Source organism: Chrysemys picta, chromosome 1 (assembly GCF_011386835.1).
Source record: "Chrysemys picta bellii isolate R12L10 chromosome 1, ASM1138683v2, whole genome shotgun sequence".
Taxonomy (NCBI): domain Eukaryota; kingdom Metazoa; phylum Chordata; order Testudines; family Emydidae; genus Chrysemys; species Chrysemys picta.
The window spans coordinates 14,675-36,371 of record NC_088791.1 but is presented as its reverse complement, the minus strand read 5'-3'; the positions used below and the strand labels follow the sequence as shown (position 1 = coordinate 36,371).

Sequence of the window (21,697 nt, the reverse complement as noted above, 5' to 3'; positions counted from 1 at the left end):
TACCATATTGCTTTCATGGCTAAATGCCAAGATTCCTGTACTATGAAGAACATTAATATCTGCATTTATTCGATGTTAATGGGGTTCCAAACATTTGCCCGAGCTGGTATGGATAAAGTAGCTGTTTTCTTTAGCTCTTGGCAAGATCACATAACACATACAGGAACCATGCTGCCAGAGCAGATCCAATCCACTATTGTTCTAACTAAGTTTTACCTTGAGGTTGTAAAGAGGTTCAATCATGTGGTTAAACATGATTTTGATAAACCATTTCTGTTATACACTGGTATGGCTTCTAACCCAATACTAGCTGTAGTAAGACAGAACCCAGGATGGGGAGCTCTTGGGATGCAGTCAGTGATGTTTGTGTCATCCCTTCCTGCATCAATTTTGCGTTGGGGGTGTGACGTTATTGACATAAACTGGGACCATATAGATCATTGTTGCAACCAAAGTCCTGTAGTGGCACCCAAATCTTGTGTAAGGGGGGTGAAATGGGGTGTCTAGGACAAGGTTATGGTTTACTGGTTATGATTATGCTGTCTATATGTATGTATCAGTTTTGTAGTCGAAGTTATGAATATTGGCTCTATACTGTCTGTATGGCAAACTTATGCTATGCTTCTGGGTGACATCCCAGACAAGCTGAGATTAGCTCTGCCTAGCCTGCTTGATGGCCCATTAAGGACCATCAGCTATACAATGGACCCATTGAGAGAAGGCAGATACGCCTTGTACCTCAGCAAAGTATGCAGGGACTGGCCCATGTGACTCCAGACTCCATGTTGCTGTAATTTAAGAACAAAGAGGTGTTCTTACACCTGGAAAAGACTATATAAGGCTGATGCCTGATCTCCATCTTGTCTTCAATCCTGCTTCTTACCTCTGGAGGGACTTTGCTACAAGCTGAAGCTTTGAACAAAGGACTGAGGACCCATCCCAGCGGGGGATGTATTCCAGAGACTTGATTCGAACCTGCAGTTTATTCCATCGCTGCTGCAAGCCTGAACCAAGAACTGTGCCATTACTGTATGTAATTGATTCCATTTAACCAATTCTAACTCTCATCTCTATCTTTTTCCTTTTATGAATAAACCTTTAGATTTTAGATTCTGAAGGATTGGCAACAGCGTGATTTGTGGGGAAGATCCGATTTGTATATTGACCTGGGTCTGGGGCTTGGTCCTTTGGGATCAGGAGAACCTTTTTCTTTTACTGGGGTATTGGTTTTCATAACCATTTGTCCCCATAACGAGTGGCACTGGTGGTAATATTGGGAAACTGGAGTGTCTAAGGAGATTGCTTGTGAGACTTGCGGTTAGCCAGGGGATGAGACCGAAGTTCTCCTAGTCTGGCTGGTTTGGTTTGCCTTAGAGGTGGAAAAAACCCCAGCTTTGGGCTGTAACTGCCCTATTTGAGCAATTTGTCCTGAGTTGGCACTCTCAGTTGGGTTCCGCCAGAACCGCATTGTCACAAATATATTTTTTTCTCTACTTTTGATTCCCACCTATCCTTCAAGGAGGCTTGGACTGGAATAACTATGGACCAATGGGTACTTCAGGTCATTCAAGATGGTTAAGCGATACAATTGCAGTCCATTCCTCCTCCTACCCTCACTCATTCCTGTTCAGGGACCACTCTCACAAGGTGGTCATGCAGCAAGAGAGACTTGATGTTACAATGGGGTCTGACAGAGAGTTCCTCCCCAATTTGTGGAGATGATTTTATTCTCCATACTTCCTGATTGCAACAAAGACAGGGGGTTGGAGTCTGATTTTTCAACCTCTGACACTAAACATGTAAATTTATGACATCAGATTTCACATAACACTCACTTCTCTCAAACCCTCCCTAGATCAGTACCCTTGACTTGCAAGATGTGTACTATCTTGTACAGATTCATCGGGCACCCAGGAAGTCTCTCCATTTTGTAGTATTAGTTAAATGTTACCAGTTCAAAGTTCTTCTGTCTGAACAGTCAATGATACTTCAAGTCTTCAGATGATTTACTACTTTTTTTGTGATCTGTCAGTTATCCAGCATTTAATCCATTTAATGTGTGTAGAAAGGTGGACTCACCGCTGAAGCACCCCTTCGTAGCTGTGCATGGTGTAGCAGTGCACCCTATGGCTATGGGTGCTCTGGCCCTGCCTCCTCTTGTGGCCGAGTTCTCCGGCCAGGTCATGTTTTGTTTACAACTTTTCTAGGGTAACAAAGTCCAGAACAATAAAAGATATTTCTGCCCCCTTCTTGAGCTATTCTTTGGCTTATCCTTAAGGCTCAGTCTTCAGTCACATTATGGTCTCAATAGTTCTTATGTTGGGCTTGTACACCCTTTTCTGAGTGCTGGAAGGGGAACACAGACTCGCCTGCTGCTCTGGGTTTGAGCTAGGGTTGCCAACAGTCCCTTATTACAAGGGAGGTCCCTTATTTTTTCATCTCTATACAGCAAGATCCAGAGTTGCTGAGTGCAGCAAAAAGCATCAAGAAATGCCCTTGGTGAACGTAGGTGAGTATTGCTTATTAGATGATGATGATGATGATATTGGGATGTGAGTGGGGCAGGAGTGCTAAGAAAAATTCCTTATTTTTGAAATACAATGTTGGCAACCCTAGTTCCAGCACAGGGACTCTATATTAAGCAGCTAGGTCTGATTTCCCCCCCCCCCCGATGTCTTTAGCCTTCTTTATCAATTTTTTACACTTTATAACTTCTCATTTTATATTGAATGCTTGTAGTAGTAGAATTTTATGTTTGTATTTTGTATAATTTAGAATGAAAGATAAAGAATAATATACCATGTATTGACGTATGATCTAACCTTATCCTGCCAGCCACCCTTTCTGAAAGCAGAAAGGAATGGCTTAGGGTGGCCATTGGTAAAGATGCATCAGCCAGAATCTGTGTCTGAGCTGATTTCAAGGCAGTAACAGACATTTTAGGGTGACCACTTTGTTGTAGGTTTAGCATTTTAAAATAAGTAAAAGAATGCAATGATTGTTTTTTTTTCTCTTGCATTGTAATTTGATGTTCCTGTTCAAATTTTCTGTGTAAATCAGTTCTGTTTTGTGTGTTCATGAGGAATGTATGTGTTAGATAAGTATGAAGGCCATCACCAGAGCATGGCATGCCTCCATCTTTCATCCAGACCACACCACATGATCCATTGTCTACAGCCAAGCTCTAAGATACAACTGCATTTGCTCCAACCCCTCAGACAGAGACAAACACCTACAAGATCTCTATCAAGCATTCCTACAACTACAATACCCACCTGCTGAAGTGAAGAAACAGATTGACAGAGCCAGGAGAGTATCCAGAAGTAACGTACTACAGGACAGGCCCAACAAAGGAAGGAACAGAACGCCACTAGCCGTCACCTTCAGCCCCCAACTAAAACCTCTCCAGCGCATCATCAAGGATATACAACCTATCCTGAAGGACGATCCCTCACTCTCACAGATCTTGGGAGACAGGCCAGTCCTCGCTTACAGACAGCCCCCCCCAACCTGAAGCAAATACTCACCAGCAACCACACACCTACAACAAAAACACTAACCCAGGAACCTATCCTTGCAACAAAGCCCGTTGCCAACTCTGTCCACATATCTATTCAGGGGACACCATCATAGGATCTAATCACATCAGCCACACTATCAGAGACTCGTTCACCTGCACATCTACCAATGTGATATATGCCATCATGTGCCAGCAATGCCCCTCTGCCATGTACATTGGCCAAACCGGACAGTCTCTACACAAAAGAATAAATGGACACAAATCAGACATCAAGAATTATAACATTCAAAAACCAGTCGCAGAACACTTCAGCCTCCCTGGTAACTCGATTACAGACCTCAAAGTCACAATACTCCAACAAAAAAACTTCCAAAACACACTTCAACGAGAAACTGCAGAATTGGAATTAATTTGCAAACTGGACACCATTAAATTAGGCTTGAATAAAGACCGGGAGTGGATGGGTCATTACACAAGGTAAAACTATTTCCCCATGCTTATTTTTCCCCCCACTGTTACTCACACCTTCTTGTCAACAGTTGGAAATGGGCCATTCTGATTATCACTACAAAAGTATTTTTTCTCCTGCTAATAGCCCACCTTAATTGAGTACTCTCATTATAGTTGGTATGGCAACACCCATTTTTTCATGTTCTCTCTGTGTGTGTGTGTGTGTGTGTGTGTGTGTGTGTGTGTGTGTGTGTGTGTGTATATATCTTCCTACTGTATTTTCCACTGCATGCATCTGATGAAATGGGTTTTAGCCCAAGAAAGCTTATGCTCAAATAAATGTTAGTCTTTAACAAAGTATTCCTCATTCTTTTTAGTGAATATTTAGGTAGCCTTGTACATTTAGTATTGGTTCTTTGCTTGCAGAACTGGTGGCCACTGTTCCAGATTTCATGCCAAAATTGAAGAGATGATTCTTAGTTTAATTAAAAAGTGTTCTGGTCCTTTGTGAGGGACACTGTAGAAATAATGTATTATTGTGTGAAAGGGGACTCTAAAGAAAGACCTGGTTGTGCGGAAGGGAAACTGGGTGTGAGAAGAGAGGCTGTAATGGAATCTCTAGAGTAGAGAAGGTTATTGCCCTTTCTGCCTATGAGTCTTCTCTGCCAGTTTCTGCGATACCAAAATCTCCCCATATGTGTTTTATACGATGTTATCCAAGACTTTGACTCAGTCACTGTGAAGCCACAGAGAGGAGCAGATCACAATTCTAATTCTTTTTTTTTTTTTTTTTTTTTTTTCTGCAAACACCACAGCCTTCAGCCTTTTTTGGCCAGAAAGGTCGAATAACATCTTCATGTAAAATTAGACCAATGCATGGAAAACAAGGGCAATACCAAGGCAGTTCCTCCTGCCAGTATCTGATTATCTCTCACCCCTTCTGATTTGCCTCCTGAAATAGCAGTGCTTTGCTAGATTATCCTTCAACTTCTTTCCATTTCCAGGAGACTTTATATCATTGAGGCTTTAAGGTTTTTAAGTCAGCATAAGAGCAGATTAACAACTGTAATTGGCTTCTGGGAGGGTATATCCCTCACTTAAATGAGCTGATGTTGAGAGTGAAGGTGGAAGGCAGCAGGCAGAGATTGCTTTGAGAACAATAAGAGGAAGAGGTGATTCCAGAGGGCTCTTAGCATCCCACCACGCAAATGGGGAACAGTGGTAGTTCCACAGTAGATGATCTGCAAACCGTTGAGATCCACCATTGGTACAAAAAGTTTATGACCGAGTGTCCATCAGGACAGCTGACTGAGCATGAATTTAAACAGTTCTTTGGGCTTCGGGGGCTGGATCCTGCGGCCAATGAGTACATTGAACAGATGTTCCGCACTTTTGATATGAACAAGGTATGTTCTTACCCAATGGGAAACTTTGAGCAGTACAAGGCTGTCTAAGAAACCAAAGTATCACAGTTAGTGCAGTCATGCTTGCATCTCTGATTTTACTTCCAAATCTTGGTCAGCAAAATGCTTTATAGCAGGGGCATCAAACTTAAACATCTGAATGTAAGAAATGTGCCTTAGGGAGCAAGATGGAGTTTAGAATATTGAAAGAGAGGGGAGCCTGACTGTCACATTACTGTTCATTGCTCTGGCAGGATTAGTATATTTCAGGGACCCTGTGTATTTGTAGTGTGTAGGAATGCAAAATTATGCATTTTACATTCCTTTTTTGTATTCTTGGATGATTCTCGTGTAAGAGAGGTTCCTGCATCTTCTGCTATGGCACTTCATTGTCTGTGTGTCCTGAGTTTGGTCACCTGCATAATGAACCCTCTTATCAGGTGCTTGCCATAAGCTGCAGTGTATCTCTCTTGCTTGGTTAATAGAGCATTGTAGGAAGTGGATGCAGGTTGAACCAGGCTCTTTTCAGTCCTTTTATTACAGTCCTGTAGTTTGCCCAGTATCAGATATCACTTGAGAATATGGAACACTAAAATAGATTTACCTGTAGATTTTACACAATAGGGCAATTTCCAGACTGTTTGCAATTGAAATGACTGTCTTATGGATGTGTAGGGGGTCCAGCTTAGAGCTTTCAACAGAGGATAGAGAAATGGGGTCTAGAGCACCTAGGAGGCAGGGTAGAACTCCTCCCTGAAACTCCTGATTCCAAGGCTGATGCATCCCATGTAGCTACCTCCCTGCTGCAAGCTACTGACTATCTTATTGAGGTGGCAAGCTAGAAAGGAGCATGTATCTGTGGGTCAAGGAGGGAACTAATCATTGGCAGATGTGAATTGGATAGATGACTGCAGTCAGGTTGGTAGAGGGAAAGAAAAGCACGGGGGGAAGGGGAATCAGAAGGTCTTGCAGGAGTTACCAGGTCCAAGTGCTTCCCTAGGTGTCATCTCTCTATAGAGATGCTGAGGCATCCTCTGTCCTTTTGCTTTTACAGCATTTTTGGGAAGTACAGTCAGTTTACAGTGGAGTGCTTAGAAACTGAAAAGCACCAGAGCTGCCTTGGGGCCCAGTACAGCCAAGTCATGAGCCATTGATTCATTGGGTCTGGAAATTTAAAGGTAGCTGTCTGCTTTCATTTAGGAAAACAGTATGTCTCTAGCTTCCTTCCTTGTGACAACAGCCTTGAAAATATAAATGGATGTAAATCAAGCTATAAAGCTGAGAGAGATGAGCAGCTGCACTCCTGTACAGCAGTACAGGGCTGAGGGTTCTATATAAATATCTCATATCCCAAAGAATCACTGTCCCTTCCTAAAATCCACAGGTCAGTCCTGTGTCTACAGTGGTGACCATGGTAAACAGGAAATTGTTTTGCAGGCCCACCCAAAAATATTAAGACAGCTCAGACGAAGCCCTTTGCTTTCCAGGAAAAAGAACGAGGAGTACTTGTGGCACCTTAGAGACTAACAAATTTACTTGGTCTGTCTGTCTTCCTACTGTATTTTCCACTGCATGCATCCAGTGAAGTGGGTTTTAGCCCACAAAAGTTTATGCCCAAATAAATTTGTTAGTCTCTAAGGTGCCACAAGTACTCCTTGTATTTTTTTGCTGATACAGACTAACATGGCTACCACTCTGAAACTTTCTTTCCAGAGTCACTTTCTTGAGGTATTTTGGGACTGTGAGAACTATTGAAGAAGGGGGATGTTCAATAGGTTATTATTAATGATAAAATAATATTATATATATTCCCAAGTGCCTGGCACAATAGTGTTTAGGCACCAGGTTGTGCAGTAAATATTAATTATTTAAAAGGGGACCTTCACTCTTTTTTTTTTTATATATATATATATATATATATATATATATATATATATATATATATATATATATATATAAAATGACTAGATTTGAAGTTGGAGTATTTAAATAAAACCATAACAACCCAAGAGCAATGGGTATGAAGCTGAGGTTTGGCAGGTCAATACAGGTGACCTCCCATCTCACACAGGGTGTACAACTGATCTCCTTTAATAAATATGAAGGAAGCCTAATGTGTTGAGCTCTTGTATAGAGTTATTACAGAGCACAGGACTAAGACTATGTGTAGCTTTGTAGTGAATGGCAACCATCTGTCTCGAAAGATGATGGTGTAAGCACCAAAGGTCTTGAGTTACCATTTGTTATGCTACAACATTGCGAGTGACTAAAAAGTCAAATTCTCGAGTGACAGTCTTGCCACAGATAACCCAGGCATAAAGCACAGAGCCACATGATGAAGCCAACACACTATTCATGCTTGAGGCCAGCTATGCATGCCTCTTTGCTTTCCTCTTTCAACCACCGCTCTTCAGTTTCTTTGACTCCCTGGTGCAGCACAGCCCTCCAGTGTAGCCCATTGCTAGCTTCAACTTCTCAGCTTGTAGTGTCAGCATTGAACATTTTCAAGTCCCTCTTGCAAACATCCTTGAACCTGAGCCGAGATCATCCAAGCTTTCTAATGCATCCATGCATTGGTCTTGGACACTACACACTGTGCAAGGCCAAGTGCTGTGTGCAGGAGGTGTTTGCTGTGGGTGCAGGAATATTTAACTTGTATTATAGACATGAGAGTGAAAAAAGCAGAAGGGTTAATAGTGGAAACAAATCAATCCCTAGTGTGAGGAGCTGAATTACATAAGTGTCTCACCTAATACCAGGATTATCGTGGGGGGACCTAAGAGCCAATTTTCCTGAACAGCTTAAGACTTTGAGAACTCTCCTGAGGTGCAACAACATTGCAGTGCTGAGTTCCTTTACAGAATCGAATAGTATAGGAGTAAGCTGAAAGTAGCAATGCCCACATTGCATACAAGCAGCAGCTAATGGCGGAATTCCATCTTTCAGTACAAAAATTGAAAGGATCAGGCAATGTTCTGTCAGCAAGGTAAAATGTCTACCATACATACAGGTATGGAACTTCCGAATTCCAAAGATAATGCTGAGAGCTTCACAGTCTATTGGTGCCTAGTTCTTCTTAGAAGTGGTGAGTATTTGTAATGCAAAGGCAGTTGCTTTCTCTGTGCCATTAGGAAAAATATGTGACAAAGAACTGCACCCACTTCATATGGTGAAGCACTTGGAGAAGAGGAAGGTGATCAGGAACAGTCAACATGGATTCACCAAGGGCAAGTTGTGCCTGACCAACCTGATTGCCTTATATGATTAGATAACTGGCTCTGTGGCTATGGGGAAAGCGGTGGACGTGATATATCTTGACTTTAGCAAAGCTTCTGATATGGTCTCCCACAGTATTCTTGCCAGCAAGTTAAAAAAGTATGATTGGATTAATGGACTATAAGGAGGATAGAAAGCTGGCTAGATTGTTGGGCTCAACAGGTAGTGATCAACAGCTCGATGTCTAGTTGGCAGCTGCTCTCAAGCGGAGTGCCCAAGGGGTCTGTCCTGGGGCCGGTTTTGTTCAACATCTTCATTAATGATCTGGATGATGGGATGGATTGCACCCGCAGCAAGTTTGCAGGTGACGCTAAGCTGGGGGGAGAGGTAGATACACTGGAGGATAGGGATAGGGTCCAGAGTGATCTAGACATATTGGAGGATTGGTCCAAAAGAAATCTGATGACATTCAACAAGGACAAGTGCACTTAGGACGGAAGAATCCCATGCACTGCTACAGGCTGGGGACCCACTAGCTAAGCGGCAGTTCTGCAGAAAAGGACCTGGGGATTACTGTGACAAGAAGCTGGATATGAGTCAACTGTGTGCCCTTGTTGCCAAGAAGGCTAACGGCATGCTGGGCTGCATTAGTAGGATCATTGCCAGCAGATCGATCGAAGTGATTGTCCCCCTCTATTTGGCACTGGTGAGGTCACATGCGGAGTATTGTGTCCAGTTTTGGGGCCCCCCACTACAGAAAGGATGTGGACAAATTGGAGAGAGTCCAGTGGGGGGCAACGAAAATTATCAGGGGGCTGGGGCACATGGCTTATGAGGAGACGCTGAGGGATCTGGGCTTATTTAGTCTTCAGAAGCGAAGAGTGAGGGAGGATTTGATAGCAGCCTTCAACTACCTGAAAGGGGGTTCCAAAGAGAATGAAGCTAGGCAGTTCTCAGTGGTGGCAGATGACAGAACAAGGAGCAATGGTCTCCAGTTGCAGTGGGGAAGGTTTAGGTTGGATATTAGGAAACACTATTTCACTAGGAGGGTGGTGAAGCACTGGAATGGGTTACCTATGGGAGGTGGTGGAATCTCCATCCTTAGAAGTTTTTAAGGCCCGGCTTGACAAAGCCCTGGCTGGGATTATTTAGTTGGGGTTGGTCCTGCTTTGAGCAGGGGGTGGGACTAGATGACCTCCTGAGGTGTCTCCAACCCTAATCTGCTATGATTCTATCATTTAACCATGGTGGCATTTTTTGGTCCAATTACAGTTTTTTTTTTTAAATTTGGGGTATGCATATAGTCCAAGCCTCTAATTATGGTGTTTTTAGAAAGTATTGATGCAGCATGCAGGCATTTCACTCTTGTGACTGTTCCTTTTAATTTCTGTTTAACTAGCTTTCTCATTTTTGTGTAGTTCCCCTTTTTTTAACTTAAATGCTACTGTGGTGGGTTTCTTTGGTATTTCCCCCCCTACAAGGATGTTAAATGTAAGTTTACATTATGATCTGTATTACTGAGCAGTTCAGCTATATTCACCTGTAGGACCAGATCCTGTGCTCCATTTAGGACTAAATCAAGAATTACCTCTCCCCTTGTGGGTTTCAGGACTAGCTGGTCCAAGAAGCAGTTATTAATGGTGTCTAGAAATTTTTTCTCTGCCTCCCACCCTGAGGTGACATGTTTCCAGTCAATATGAGGATAGTTGAACTCCTCCATTATTATAGGGTTTTCTGTTTTTATAGCCTCTCTAATCTCCTGGAGCATTTCACAGTCACCATCACCATCCTGGTCAGCTGTTCGCTAGTATATTCCTATTGCTGTACTCCTTATTCAAGGACAGAATTTATGTCCCTAGAGATTCTATGGTACTGTTTGATTTATTTAAGATTTTTACTATATTTGACTCTATGCTTTCTTTCACATATAGTACCCCGACCTCTGTCTCTGTCCTCTCTGAGTCAGAAATTAACCCCAGAAATAACTGCTGCACTCAGCTATAGACGAACACTTTTAGCTGGGTAGAGCCAGACCTCAGTGTGCCCTGGTCTGTCATTCCTATATACAGTATTTTGTACCCTGGTATTACCATGTCCCATTGATTATCATTGTTCCACCAAGTTTCTATGATATTATATTATATTAATATCCTCATTTAATGCCAGGCACTTCTTTGACCTTGCCTTCTCTAACATAAACACATAGCAACAGGTATATTTATATTAAAAATACAACCCATACACCACCAAAACAAGACTTTCCACTGCACATGCTGCTTTCTGGGGGAAGAGGATGAGAGAGTAAACATACAACATATCTGTGGTCACATTGCTTAATGTGCAACCATGCACAGATACTATGGTGAGGAATGCCATATATGTCTCTGAATAGAATGGAATAATGAATACACATACAGAGAGGCATTCATCATACAGTAGTCTTCATAAGAGCACGTCCATAATATTAACCAGACTTCATAAGCTGTAGAGACAGATCACCAAAATCATCATAGTTTCCAGCTCTCAGGAGGGAGTGCAAAACAGAGGGTCTGCACTCTGAGACTGTACCTAAGGATCCCAAGGTGGAGGGGCAATGGCTGGACTCTATTTAGGCTCCAGATGCTTAAAACACCCTAGGGACCTAGTGGCTTGAGTTCCCTCATAGCAGTATCATGGGTGGCTGGCAGGGGCAGGCCAATAATATCTGTGATGGGGTTAATTAACTTGCTGAACAATTTATATAGGGATGTGCTGGATTCTCTATCACTATAACCAGATTAGTTATATTTCTAAAAGTTATGCTCTAGTGCAGTGGTTCTCAACCTTTCCAGACTAATGTACCCCTTTCAGGAGTCTGATTTGTTCCAAGTATCCCCAAGTTTCACCTCACTTAAAAACTACTTGCTTACAAAATCAGGCATAAAAATACAAAAGTGTCACAGCATGCTATTACTGAAAAATTGCTTATTTTCTCATTTTTCCCATATAATAAAATCAATTGGAATATAAATATTGTACTTACATTTCATTATATAGAGCAGTATAAACAAGTCGTATGAAATTTTAGTTTGTACTGAGTTCGCTAGTGCTTTTTATGTAGCCAATTGTAAAATTAGGCAAATATCTAGATGAGTTGATGTACCCCCTGGAAGATCTCTAAGTACCCCCAGGGGTACACATACCCCTGGTTGAGAACCACTGCTGTATTGCAACCAGACTTTATGGACTTGATGCAAGAATCAGTTGGTAACAACTAAGGCCTGCATTATGTAGGAGGTCAGACTTGATCATAGTGGTCCCTTCTGGCCTTAAAATCTGTGAAGTCCCTTAGTACATTAGGATGCATGGCATCCAGATCCATGCTATTATCTCAGCACAGGCGAATCCCTATTTGTTCCCCGACCTCTGTCTCTGTCCTCTCTGAATCAGAAATTAACCCCAGAAATAACTGCTGCACTCAGCTATAGACGAACACTTTTAGCTGGGTAGAGCCAGACCTCAGTTAATACAAAGGACCATTCAGGGGCCCCTAGGAGGGGAAAGTCACACATGCCTCCCCATACCTCAGCAATAGTACAATGGACCAAGTCCCCTGTGCCTAAATATACAGAGGAAAGCTCTCTAACCTGATTAGGTGTCCTATCAGCCCCTGGCCAAATTTCTTAATCCCAAAATAGGGTTACTTCTTCCACTGCCAATGCGAGCTTGGAGTGGTAAGTTCATCTCTGCTGCATTGTCTGGTGTCCATATTCATGGATGCCGTGATGGTCAGGTCTCCTCTGCTGCATATGGACCATCCTCCCAGCTTTCCTGTGAATATGCCCCAGCCTGCTCCCTAGGCTGATACCCTAACCCCAAGTTCAAGATACATTTGGGTCTCTTCCTCCTCCCAGCAGTAGCAATAGCAATGTGTGCTCTTGCCTAAGCCCTGTGGCTCCTGTATGCAGTTCAGCCTCTGTGCCAGCTGATTGGCATGGACACAACCACTTGGGAATGGCTGAGCTCCTGCTCTGAATTGGCATTCCTTGCCTACAATGAGAAATGGGCTGACAGCAGGAAGTCAGGGGTGAGATGTCATCCCAGTCCTCTAGCCAACCAGTGTTCTGGGGCTGGTTCTCCTGCCCCCTAATCAGTCATGGCTTGTGGGGAGAAGGACATGTTCATGTACATGTGGAGTGAGGGCTTCACATCTGGAAAGCACTGAGCACAGGAGCTATTATAAACATGTAAGAGATAATAATTACATGGAGCCTGTTTTCTCAAGTGTTCCAGAACCATTTTGTAGAAAAATCTGAAGTTGACCCATAACTATCGCATGCATCCTGAGCAGAGCCAGGCTGCTGCCTGTTTCCTCTTCCCAACTTAGACTAAAGCCAGCCATTTTCCACTAAGGCCAAGCTTCTGGTGCCCAGGCACTTAGCTACACCTTTCCTGACCTTGCAGAGATATTAGCTATAGAGGCAGGACTCTCTCAGCACCTATGCCTGTGAACCCTAACTCTCATGCTCCCTTTCTTTTTCCCACAGGATGGGTATATCGATTTCATGGAGTATGTGGCTGCACTCAGCCTAGTTCTCCGGGGAAAGATGGAACAGAAATTACGTTGGTACTTCAAGCTCTATGATGTGGATGGCAATGGCTGCATTGACCGACATGAACTGCTCAACATCATTAAGGTGATAACACAGGGGGTTGTGTACACTTTGGCCCTCATTATTCTGTAAATCAGTGGGATGCCCACACTGAATCTCACCGGCGGAGAGTCCAGTGGAGAGTCCAGAGAGATTCTGCACCTTAAATTGAATGAATAACTGCAACTAATTCTGAATATGGTCTGTTTATCCAGCAACATTACCTCTGGAGAGCATGTGACCCCACCAGGGCTCCATGACTTTTCCTTGGTACAAACTGATTTCCAGGTAAAGTTCAAGGGGTGTATTTTAACCTCTAAAGGCATAAGTAATTTGGGTCCTTCCCTTATCGTTGTCTGATTCATGGGCAGTTGTTAGTAGCTGCTTGGGCTAGTACTCCACTATCTTGCATGAGTGGAGGCTGTTGGATGGCATGCTCAATGAGCATTAGTTGCCCATTCCATCCACCAGAGTCCAGATTTCATGCCCTTCAGGGCATGCTGTGAGGCTTGGTGGTTTCCCCAGGCTTTTCCCGTGGAAACGGTGGGTGGGAGTGGGGCTACACCTTTGCTCATATTGAGGCCATTTGTGAGTGTTTTATATTCTGAGCCTGCACTATGAGGTGTGTGATTGATCAGTCCCGCCCATGGCAGCAGATTAATCCTGGGCCAGCTGCTTAGTTCCTCCTCTTCTCTTCCAGGCTATTCGTGCTATTAATGGCTGTGACCATGAAACTAGTGCGGAGGAGTTCACCAACCGAGTCTTCAATAAGATCGATGTAAATGGCGATGGTGAGATTCCTGTCTCTGCCCTCTGACTCAGCTCATCCTTCAGCCCCTCACACTTCATCTTGCCAGCAATACACTGGGGCCCAGTCTCCTCCAGTAGTCTCCTTGCTAATTTTATGCTCTCTTGTCTTTGATAAGATCTCACACACTCCTCCATCTATGCCCTTTCTGAGGCATTGCTCCTCTCATTTAATGCTTCTGTAAACCACACATCTCCTGGGTGTGGTGTTCTGTCCTATCTAGTGGCACCGAGACCACTTAGAGAGATAAAATGATTCTGCTCTACAGCCTGTGCTAACAGCCAGTTGGCTTTTAGCTCATGCAGTAGAGGCTCATGCACTAAGCTCCAGAGGTTCCCGGTTTGATCCCGCCTGACAACGACCAGCATCTGTTGGTGTTACACTTCCCTTTCTGAATGCTTTGTTGATTGGCATTCATTATATTATCCTCCTTTCAGTCTTTATTAATCAAGTCCCATATCTGCCACTCCATTATCTTGTCTGGGATCACTGTCAGACTGAAAGACCTATAATTACCTGAGTGGGGAGGTTTTGGGGGGATACTGAAGGTGGGGGAGATCATCCTGAGGTATGAAGGATTTGGAATCAGAGAAGGTAGAGCAGAGAGTTCATGGGCAACTTTTTCAGCTGGACATAAATGAATGGGAAGCCTGTGAGAATGACAGGCTCTAATATGGGGCAACAAAAAATGATAAAACAATCAAGGGTAGAGAAAAGGTTTGTACATCGGAAGAGGAGTGTGGAAGAGAACTGATCAAGCCAGGAAGTGGAAGTCAGACCTGCCAGCATACCTCCCTTGTCTGGGCCAGTTCCAGCTTTTGGACATCTGTCTTGGGAAGCTGGAGTCTAGGCTAATACCCCAGTATTGTGGTAGGTAAGCTTCCCACTTTCTGCAGGCCCTCTACTCCAGATAGTTCAGGTGTCTTGAACTACTAAGTATCAGAGGGGTAGCCGTGTTAGTCTGGATCTGTAACAAGCAACAGAGAGTCCTGTGGCATCTTTAAGACTAACAGATGTATTGGAGCATAAGCTTTCGTGGGTGAACATGTGTCTGACAAAGTGGGTATTCATCCATGAAAACTTATGCTCCAATACATCTGTTAGTCTTAAAGGTGCCACAGGACTCTCTGTTGCTTGAGCTACTAAGTGTCAGTACATGGCCCATTGCCCCTCTGGGAGGACACAAGTCTGATGTGAGTAAAGCCAACTGCTGGATTCCACGTACGCTTATATCAACCAGGTCGGGGAAAAGCTGAATCGCTGTTCCAAGCTCTGGGTCTTTAAAGTACACTCCCAGGTGCACAACATGTATCTTCCACCCTTGGGATGTGGGGCTCAGCAGTCCAGCTGCCTTAGACCTGTTCCCTCAGCGTTCCACCTCGCTGTGGGAGCACTGAGCTTCTCAATTAACCCTTTCAGGGACAATTTGGTCAGCAATGAAAGAACACAGACCTAGTCAAGGAATCTTAATCACTATCAATTTACTCTGAGGAAAGCACTAGAGAGTTACAGATCTTTGCAAAATAACAAACAGTCCTGAGACGCACTCCCTGCCCCATGCCCACCCCCACTTAGTCTGATCTCACCCCTTCTGTGAGTCTGAGGTCTAGACAGCATTTCAGGCTAGGTACCATCCCTCTTCTAGCCTGGACTTCTGACAGATGCTGACCCCTCTCTCAGAGGAGCCCCCTCCTTGAATCTTGTCTGACCCTGTTCTGCCAGGTACCTAGCTGGGAAATGCCAACCTGTTATGTGAGTCCTATATGAAGAAAAACATTGTCCCCTGAGCTGGGCAGTCACTGAGAGTTTTTCAAACTGGATGGCTCCATCATCAATAGTCCTCTACAAGGTGTCCCATGTGCCTCCTGAGTGGGGCAGTGTCTGGAACAGACAGACCTTGTCCAGGCCAGGCTGTTTTTTTAACCTAGAACACAAAATGGCAGCTAGGGTACAAAAATGGAGTTTACAAAACAAAAGATCACTCACAGTTTGATGCAGCCATATCCCACTCTGTCACACTAGGTTTTATTTTTTTGAACAGGCAGCAGAGCAGCATCAGCTACTAGTTCTTTTCCCAGGCTTGTGGGCCACATTGTCCCTGGTAGAGATTTTCACATTTTGATGAGTGTTGTTGTTCAGTGGCAAAATGCCAAACTGTCTCAAGCCAAGGTTCAAACAGAGACTTCAAGAGGTATTGGATGGTTATATGGATAATAAGCATATCCATAATTTCAACAGTGAAGACTAACAAAAGAGTTCTGGAAGAGTTATAAACTTCCTGCTTTAGGGCTTCAGCCACTCTCTAACTATTGGGGTTTAGGAGGAGTCTTTCCTGTGGACAGATTATCCTATAGCTTCCTAAAGTGCAAATTCATGCACTTAGAAACTAGCAAGAAGAATTTCTGTGTAGGCTGGAGCGGGGTGTGTGTGTCAACATTGGAAATGACAGAGGATGAGAAAGGATTGCATTTGCTTTTTTATAGCTCCATTACATTGGAGCCTCATAGGCATTCTGCAGTTGACTAATACACACAAATCTAACATGTATCAGGTGAAGTATTTTTCCAGTAGAGAGAGGGAAATATTTATGCCATTTTACAAAGTACTGGGAACACCTTATCTGGAATACTGGGTACAGTTCTGGTCACCATGTTCAAAAAAGATTAATTCAAATTGGAACAGGTACAGAGAAGGGCTACCAGGATGATTGGGGACTAGAGAACATAAGAACAGCTACACTGGGTCAAACCAAATGTCCATCTAGCCCAGTGTCCTGTCTTCCAACAGTGGCCAGTGCCAGGTGCCCCAGAGGGAATGAACAGAACAGGGAATCATCAAGTGATCCATTCCTTGTCACCCATTCCCAGCTTCTGGCAAACAGACGCCAGGGACAACATCCCTGGATAATAGCCATTGATGGACCTATCCGCCAAGAATTTATCTAGTTCTTTTTTGTACCCATCTCATGTGAGGAGGCTAAAAGAGCTTGGCTTGTGCACCCTAGCAAAAGTAAGGCAGAAAAAGGATATGCTTGGTCTTTATAAATACATCAGTGGAGAAACAACAAAGAGGGAGAACAACTGTTTAAGCAATGTTGGATTAGAAGATTTCTATCAGAGGAATGAGGTTCTGAAACAGTCTTCCAATAGGAGTAGTGGGTGCAAACAAACTAACTAGCTACTGGGTGGATCTTGAAATACATTCTTAACGAGATTATATGACAGGGTTTCCTGTAATTACAGGGAACGGATTTGATGACCCAGGAGGTCCCTTCCAATCCTAGGTCCTTAATGTGAGGTTTCCTGACTCTTCCCCCTAAGCATCTGCTGTTGGCCATTGTTGGAGAAAGGACACTGGACTAGATGGACCATGAGTCTGATCCAGTCTTGCAATTCCTGTGTTCCTAGAAGCCAGCAACCCCTGGCAATCTCTCTGTTTCCAGTGAGGACTGTAGGACTCAGCATTGCACAGAATCCAGCCTTTTGAGACAGGAGAGGGAGATATGGGCAAAAATCCAATCATTTTTTCCCTCTGTGTTTATGGAGGATGTAGAACTGGTGCCAGAAATTTTCCAAGAGAGAAAGTGGAATTAGGGATGGAAACCAGGGTCCCAGCTAAATGGGGATTGGGGGAATTGACGCTTGGGATAATAAAAAGCCACCTGGGCCAGGGCAGGCAGTAGAGTCACAGGAGGTATGTCACTTTAGCTTAAATAGGTTTTCTGGTCTCCTGTCCTCTGGCCTTCCCTCTCTAATGCTCTCCTATTCCCCCAACATAAGCCCCATTCAGTTGCCTCCCTGTGAATTCTGAAAGAGGCCCGTTCCCTGAAGATTATCTTTGCCACTCCCATGCATCTGCTGGCTGCCTTGCCTGCATGGAGCTTCTCTAAGCTGCTGCTGTGCACTGTCTGCAGGAGCCAGTAGAGGGGGAGGTGGGCACAGCAGTACTTCAGGCTAGTCCTGGGAGTCTCAGGCCAATGTCAACTCACTGTTTAGAGCAGTCTCCCCATGGCCCTTCCTCCTTGACCCCACAGACCTTCCCTTCTGCATGGCACACTGCCCCGTAATGTACCCCAAGTGACCTGTCTCTGGAGAGGAACTAGTTTCTTATGGGTTAACTCCTTTTTGGGAAGGAGGCAGGAGCGAAGGTCAGACTTGCATGGAGATAAAGGAGGCTCCAGACCTACCAGCACTGCCAGTTCTGGTGGCTTCAAAATGAGCAGGCTGTTCGGTACTTCCAAACACTGACTCTGTAGGGGTGGCCTCACTGATTGTGCAGGGGGCAATTATTCCCACCTTTCTCTGCCCCAGACACGAATGAGAGTGACCTGGTGTCATCTGTCTCTGTCTGAAACAGGTGAGCTTTCACTGGATGAGTTTGTGGAAGGAGCCAGAAAAGATGAGGAGTTCATGGAGGTGATGATGAAGAGCTTGGACCTGTCACACATTGTGACCATGATCAACAACCGGCGGCACAGTGTCTAGACCCATCTGGAAGAAAGAGGGGTGTGTGAAAGAGAGACTACAGATGGGTGTGCAACTAGGTAAAGAAGGTGGGCATGAGAATAAAACAGATATGGTATGTGGGTTGAGAGAGAGAGAGAGAGACGGGGTTCTGTGTGTGCGTGTTTTCTTTTGCGTGTGTGTGTTTGTGTGCTTGAACACATGCTGCAACTCAGACACATACACACAATGCTGGTTCAGCAAACTTGGACCCCTATGATGCTATTTGATTGGCCTTCTGGGCCAAAAGGGCCAAGTGCACAACTTTCTCCCCTCTGCCTGCCCCAGATTGCTCTGACATGCCTGATAACGGGGGAGAGTGTCAACCCCATGGGGTAGGACATATGTAATGTGTCCAGAATATGTTTGTGTCTGTGGCAAAAGCTTGGAGAACAGGGAGGCTGGAAAGCCCCAGGGGATTCAGCTTTTATTAGCATAGAGCTCTGTCAGCACAAAGCAACTCATGCTTCACTTGACGTGGCATTGGTGTGAGTGCACTAATGGTCCTGATAGCACTTCACCCTCCCTTGGTTGGGTGAGGCGCACGTGGGCTGTAGGTTTGGCAGCCTGTCTGAACTGGCCCTGCTCACACAAAGCCAACTCACTAGAAGAAACAAATTAACTGCTAAGGCAGTGGTTCCCCAAACTTTTTACTAAGGTAACTCATCAACTGCATTTTTATCTTTTTTGTGACCCCCCCACACATGGTTACATATATGCATCCTCCTCCCTGATACCTCCCTGCCTGGTATAATGGAGAGGTCGTGGGAGAGGCTGCTCTGTACTCACTCCCACAAGAGTAGCTCCCATCTCACAGAACTGGGCCTTTCTCCCAGCTCCAGGTGTTGCTACCTGGTGCACAGGGTCGCAGAGCCACTCAGGTTTGGTCCAGCCACCCCTCTGTCATGACAGAGGAGAGACTAGGCCAAATTTGAGTGAGAGGCATTGTGACCCATGTGCAAGGTCACAGCGCCTAGTATGGGAGCCGGACCCACTCCATGGGATAGGAGAGACTGCACCAGGCCAGGACAAGTGTATGTTTGCTTAGGGCCCCACAACCTATCTAGAACCTTCCCATGACCCACTAGTGGGTTGGGACTCACCATTTGGGGAGCACTGCCCAAAGAGCAGTGGTGATGGGTCCTGTTCCCTGCTGACTCCCAGGGACTGAATTGCACTGGGCACCATTATTAGTGTTGTTTGCAGCTTTTGCCAGAACATGGAACTCTTCCGTCCAATTAAAGGTGCAAAGTGCAGTCACACTGCATGGGGGGAGGATCTCCACCCAACTTGGCAAGCCAAAAGCAGTATCTCAGTGATGAAGCCCTCTCTGCAGTCTTCGCACCTCTCTATGCTCTTTGCACCTGAAGCCATGATCTGATTCCTCACACTGTTATGCCTCTGATGTCAACTGAGTTTTCACTGGTGTAGCAGAGTGGAGAACCAAGCACTCATGCTCTGGTATCTCAGAACCAGTTGCCTCTTTGTTTTGCATAGGGACAGCCAGTAGAATCATTAAACCGTCCCTTTGTCACACATCCTCCTTTGTTTTCTTTTCAATGCAGCTAACAAATGGTCTGGTTTCTGATACTGTGGCTGCCTGGCTGAACCCAATGCTGTACTTCAAACCAACACTGTTTGTAAACTGGTCTGCACCTTTGCTCATGTGGGGTACTGGTGCTGCTGGCAGAAAGCTGTGGGATGGGGAGAGGCAAAGCTCAGCAAATAAATTATGACTTGCACCAGAGTGCATGTTACCGAGCTGCAAATTTGTTGGCTGAACAGGATGGAAGGGGATTACTGCCACCGCCCCGACCTAACTCAAGTCCAGCTAAGTGTGATAGAGATTTATAGATGCACATCTTTCATCAACCTCATGAAATTCCTAAGAAGACACTTGTGGTTCACTGTGTTGGATTTTGCTAATCCAGTGAGATCAGGGCACAATTTCTTTGTCAAACTCTGGTATACATGAGTTTTCCTCTGCAAGGGACATTTACTGCTTCCATGTACATTTTGGGGGCTGAGGTGGCTCCTATGAAGAGAGTGATGCTGCAGTTGTCCTTCTGGCCAGGTGCCAGTGGAACTCTGGGTAGGATGCAGTGTCAGAGTATTCCTAGTGACACTGAGCCCTTGCACCAGAGAATCCCAAGTGATCTGTGACCCCTGCCGCTGAGCTGTGCATAGGGAGGAATGCACACCAGTGTCTGCTGCACAGGGAAAATCTAGTTTTTGCTTTTATAGGACACTAAAGAATTTTCCATATATGCTGCCGCTGTTCAAGAGAAGTCACTAAATAGTTACAGATGCTTGTTGTGTCTTGTACTGAGTAGCTCTATATGCTTATGAGCATATATAATATTCTTGGCATGTGCAGTTTCCATATTAGTTTTGGCTATCTGTAAGTATTTACTTATTTTTACACTATTTAAGTCAGCTGACATGTCCATACACCCAGCATGTCACCCCTTTTCACAGTATCCAGCACAGTCAATGGATGCTTTGCACTAACAAGGCAATGGGCAAAACAGGGCTTTAGTGAGGTGCAGGAATATGGTGTTGTGTTTAGACTCATTAGTCCTGTTCTTTTTTTTGGTTGGAAAATTTTACTGTTTGCCTGTTGTCTCTGTGGCCAGTCCATCCTGTGACTGATGGAGCCTGCAGGGCATGTGCCTTTATTAAGAAGTTTCGTTGTTTTGAAGGGATGGGGAGGATTTGTAAATAAGAAGTGATTTTTGGAAATATTTGGCTTTCTTTGTACAGTTAAGAATAAAAAATTCTATAAATCCAAACTCAGTCATGACAGTGCCTTTTATCAGCAGAATTGTGAGCAGGTGCTTGGAGGGATGATCGCCACACTGAGAAGACAAATCTAGTTCTATGTTTGTATTTCATCTCCTAAAGTAGAGTAAATAGAAAGCAGTTCATTTTTAGCATTCCGTGAAGCACCCCTGCGGCTCCCCCCACCCCGATCTCTAATAGCCCAAAACTCTGTCTGGAATAAAGGTGACTTTGGGGCAAAAACTTGATTTTAAAATAGATTTTATTTGAGCCTTCATGTCTCATTCTTTCTTATTTTCCAGACACCTACAATATTTGGGTCACAAAGATGGTTATTGTTGAGAGAACTAGCATCAGTTTTAGCCCTGCATCAAAGCTGGACTTGT

The 21,697-nt window shown here is 44.4% G+C and overlaps 1 protein-coding gene across 1 annotated transcript; it reads left to right on the top strand.

The window, feature by feature from the left end:
* The first annotated feature begins 5,145 nt into the window (after positions 1–5,145).
* Positions 5,146–21,322, top strand: LOC101943437 (guanylyl cyclase-activating protein 1-like). Its single transcript, XM_005310837.3, has 4 exons — positions 5,146–5,376; positions 13,116–13,265; positions 13,921–14,011; positions 18,385–21,322. Exons 1-4 carry the CDS (start codon positions 5,179–5,181, stop codon positions 18,510–18,512), a joined length of 567 nt encoding a protein of 188 aa, XP_005310894.1. The 5' UTR covers positions 5,146–5,178; the 3' UTR covers positions 18,513–21,322.
* Positions 21,323–21,697: the final 375 nt, after the last annotated feature.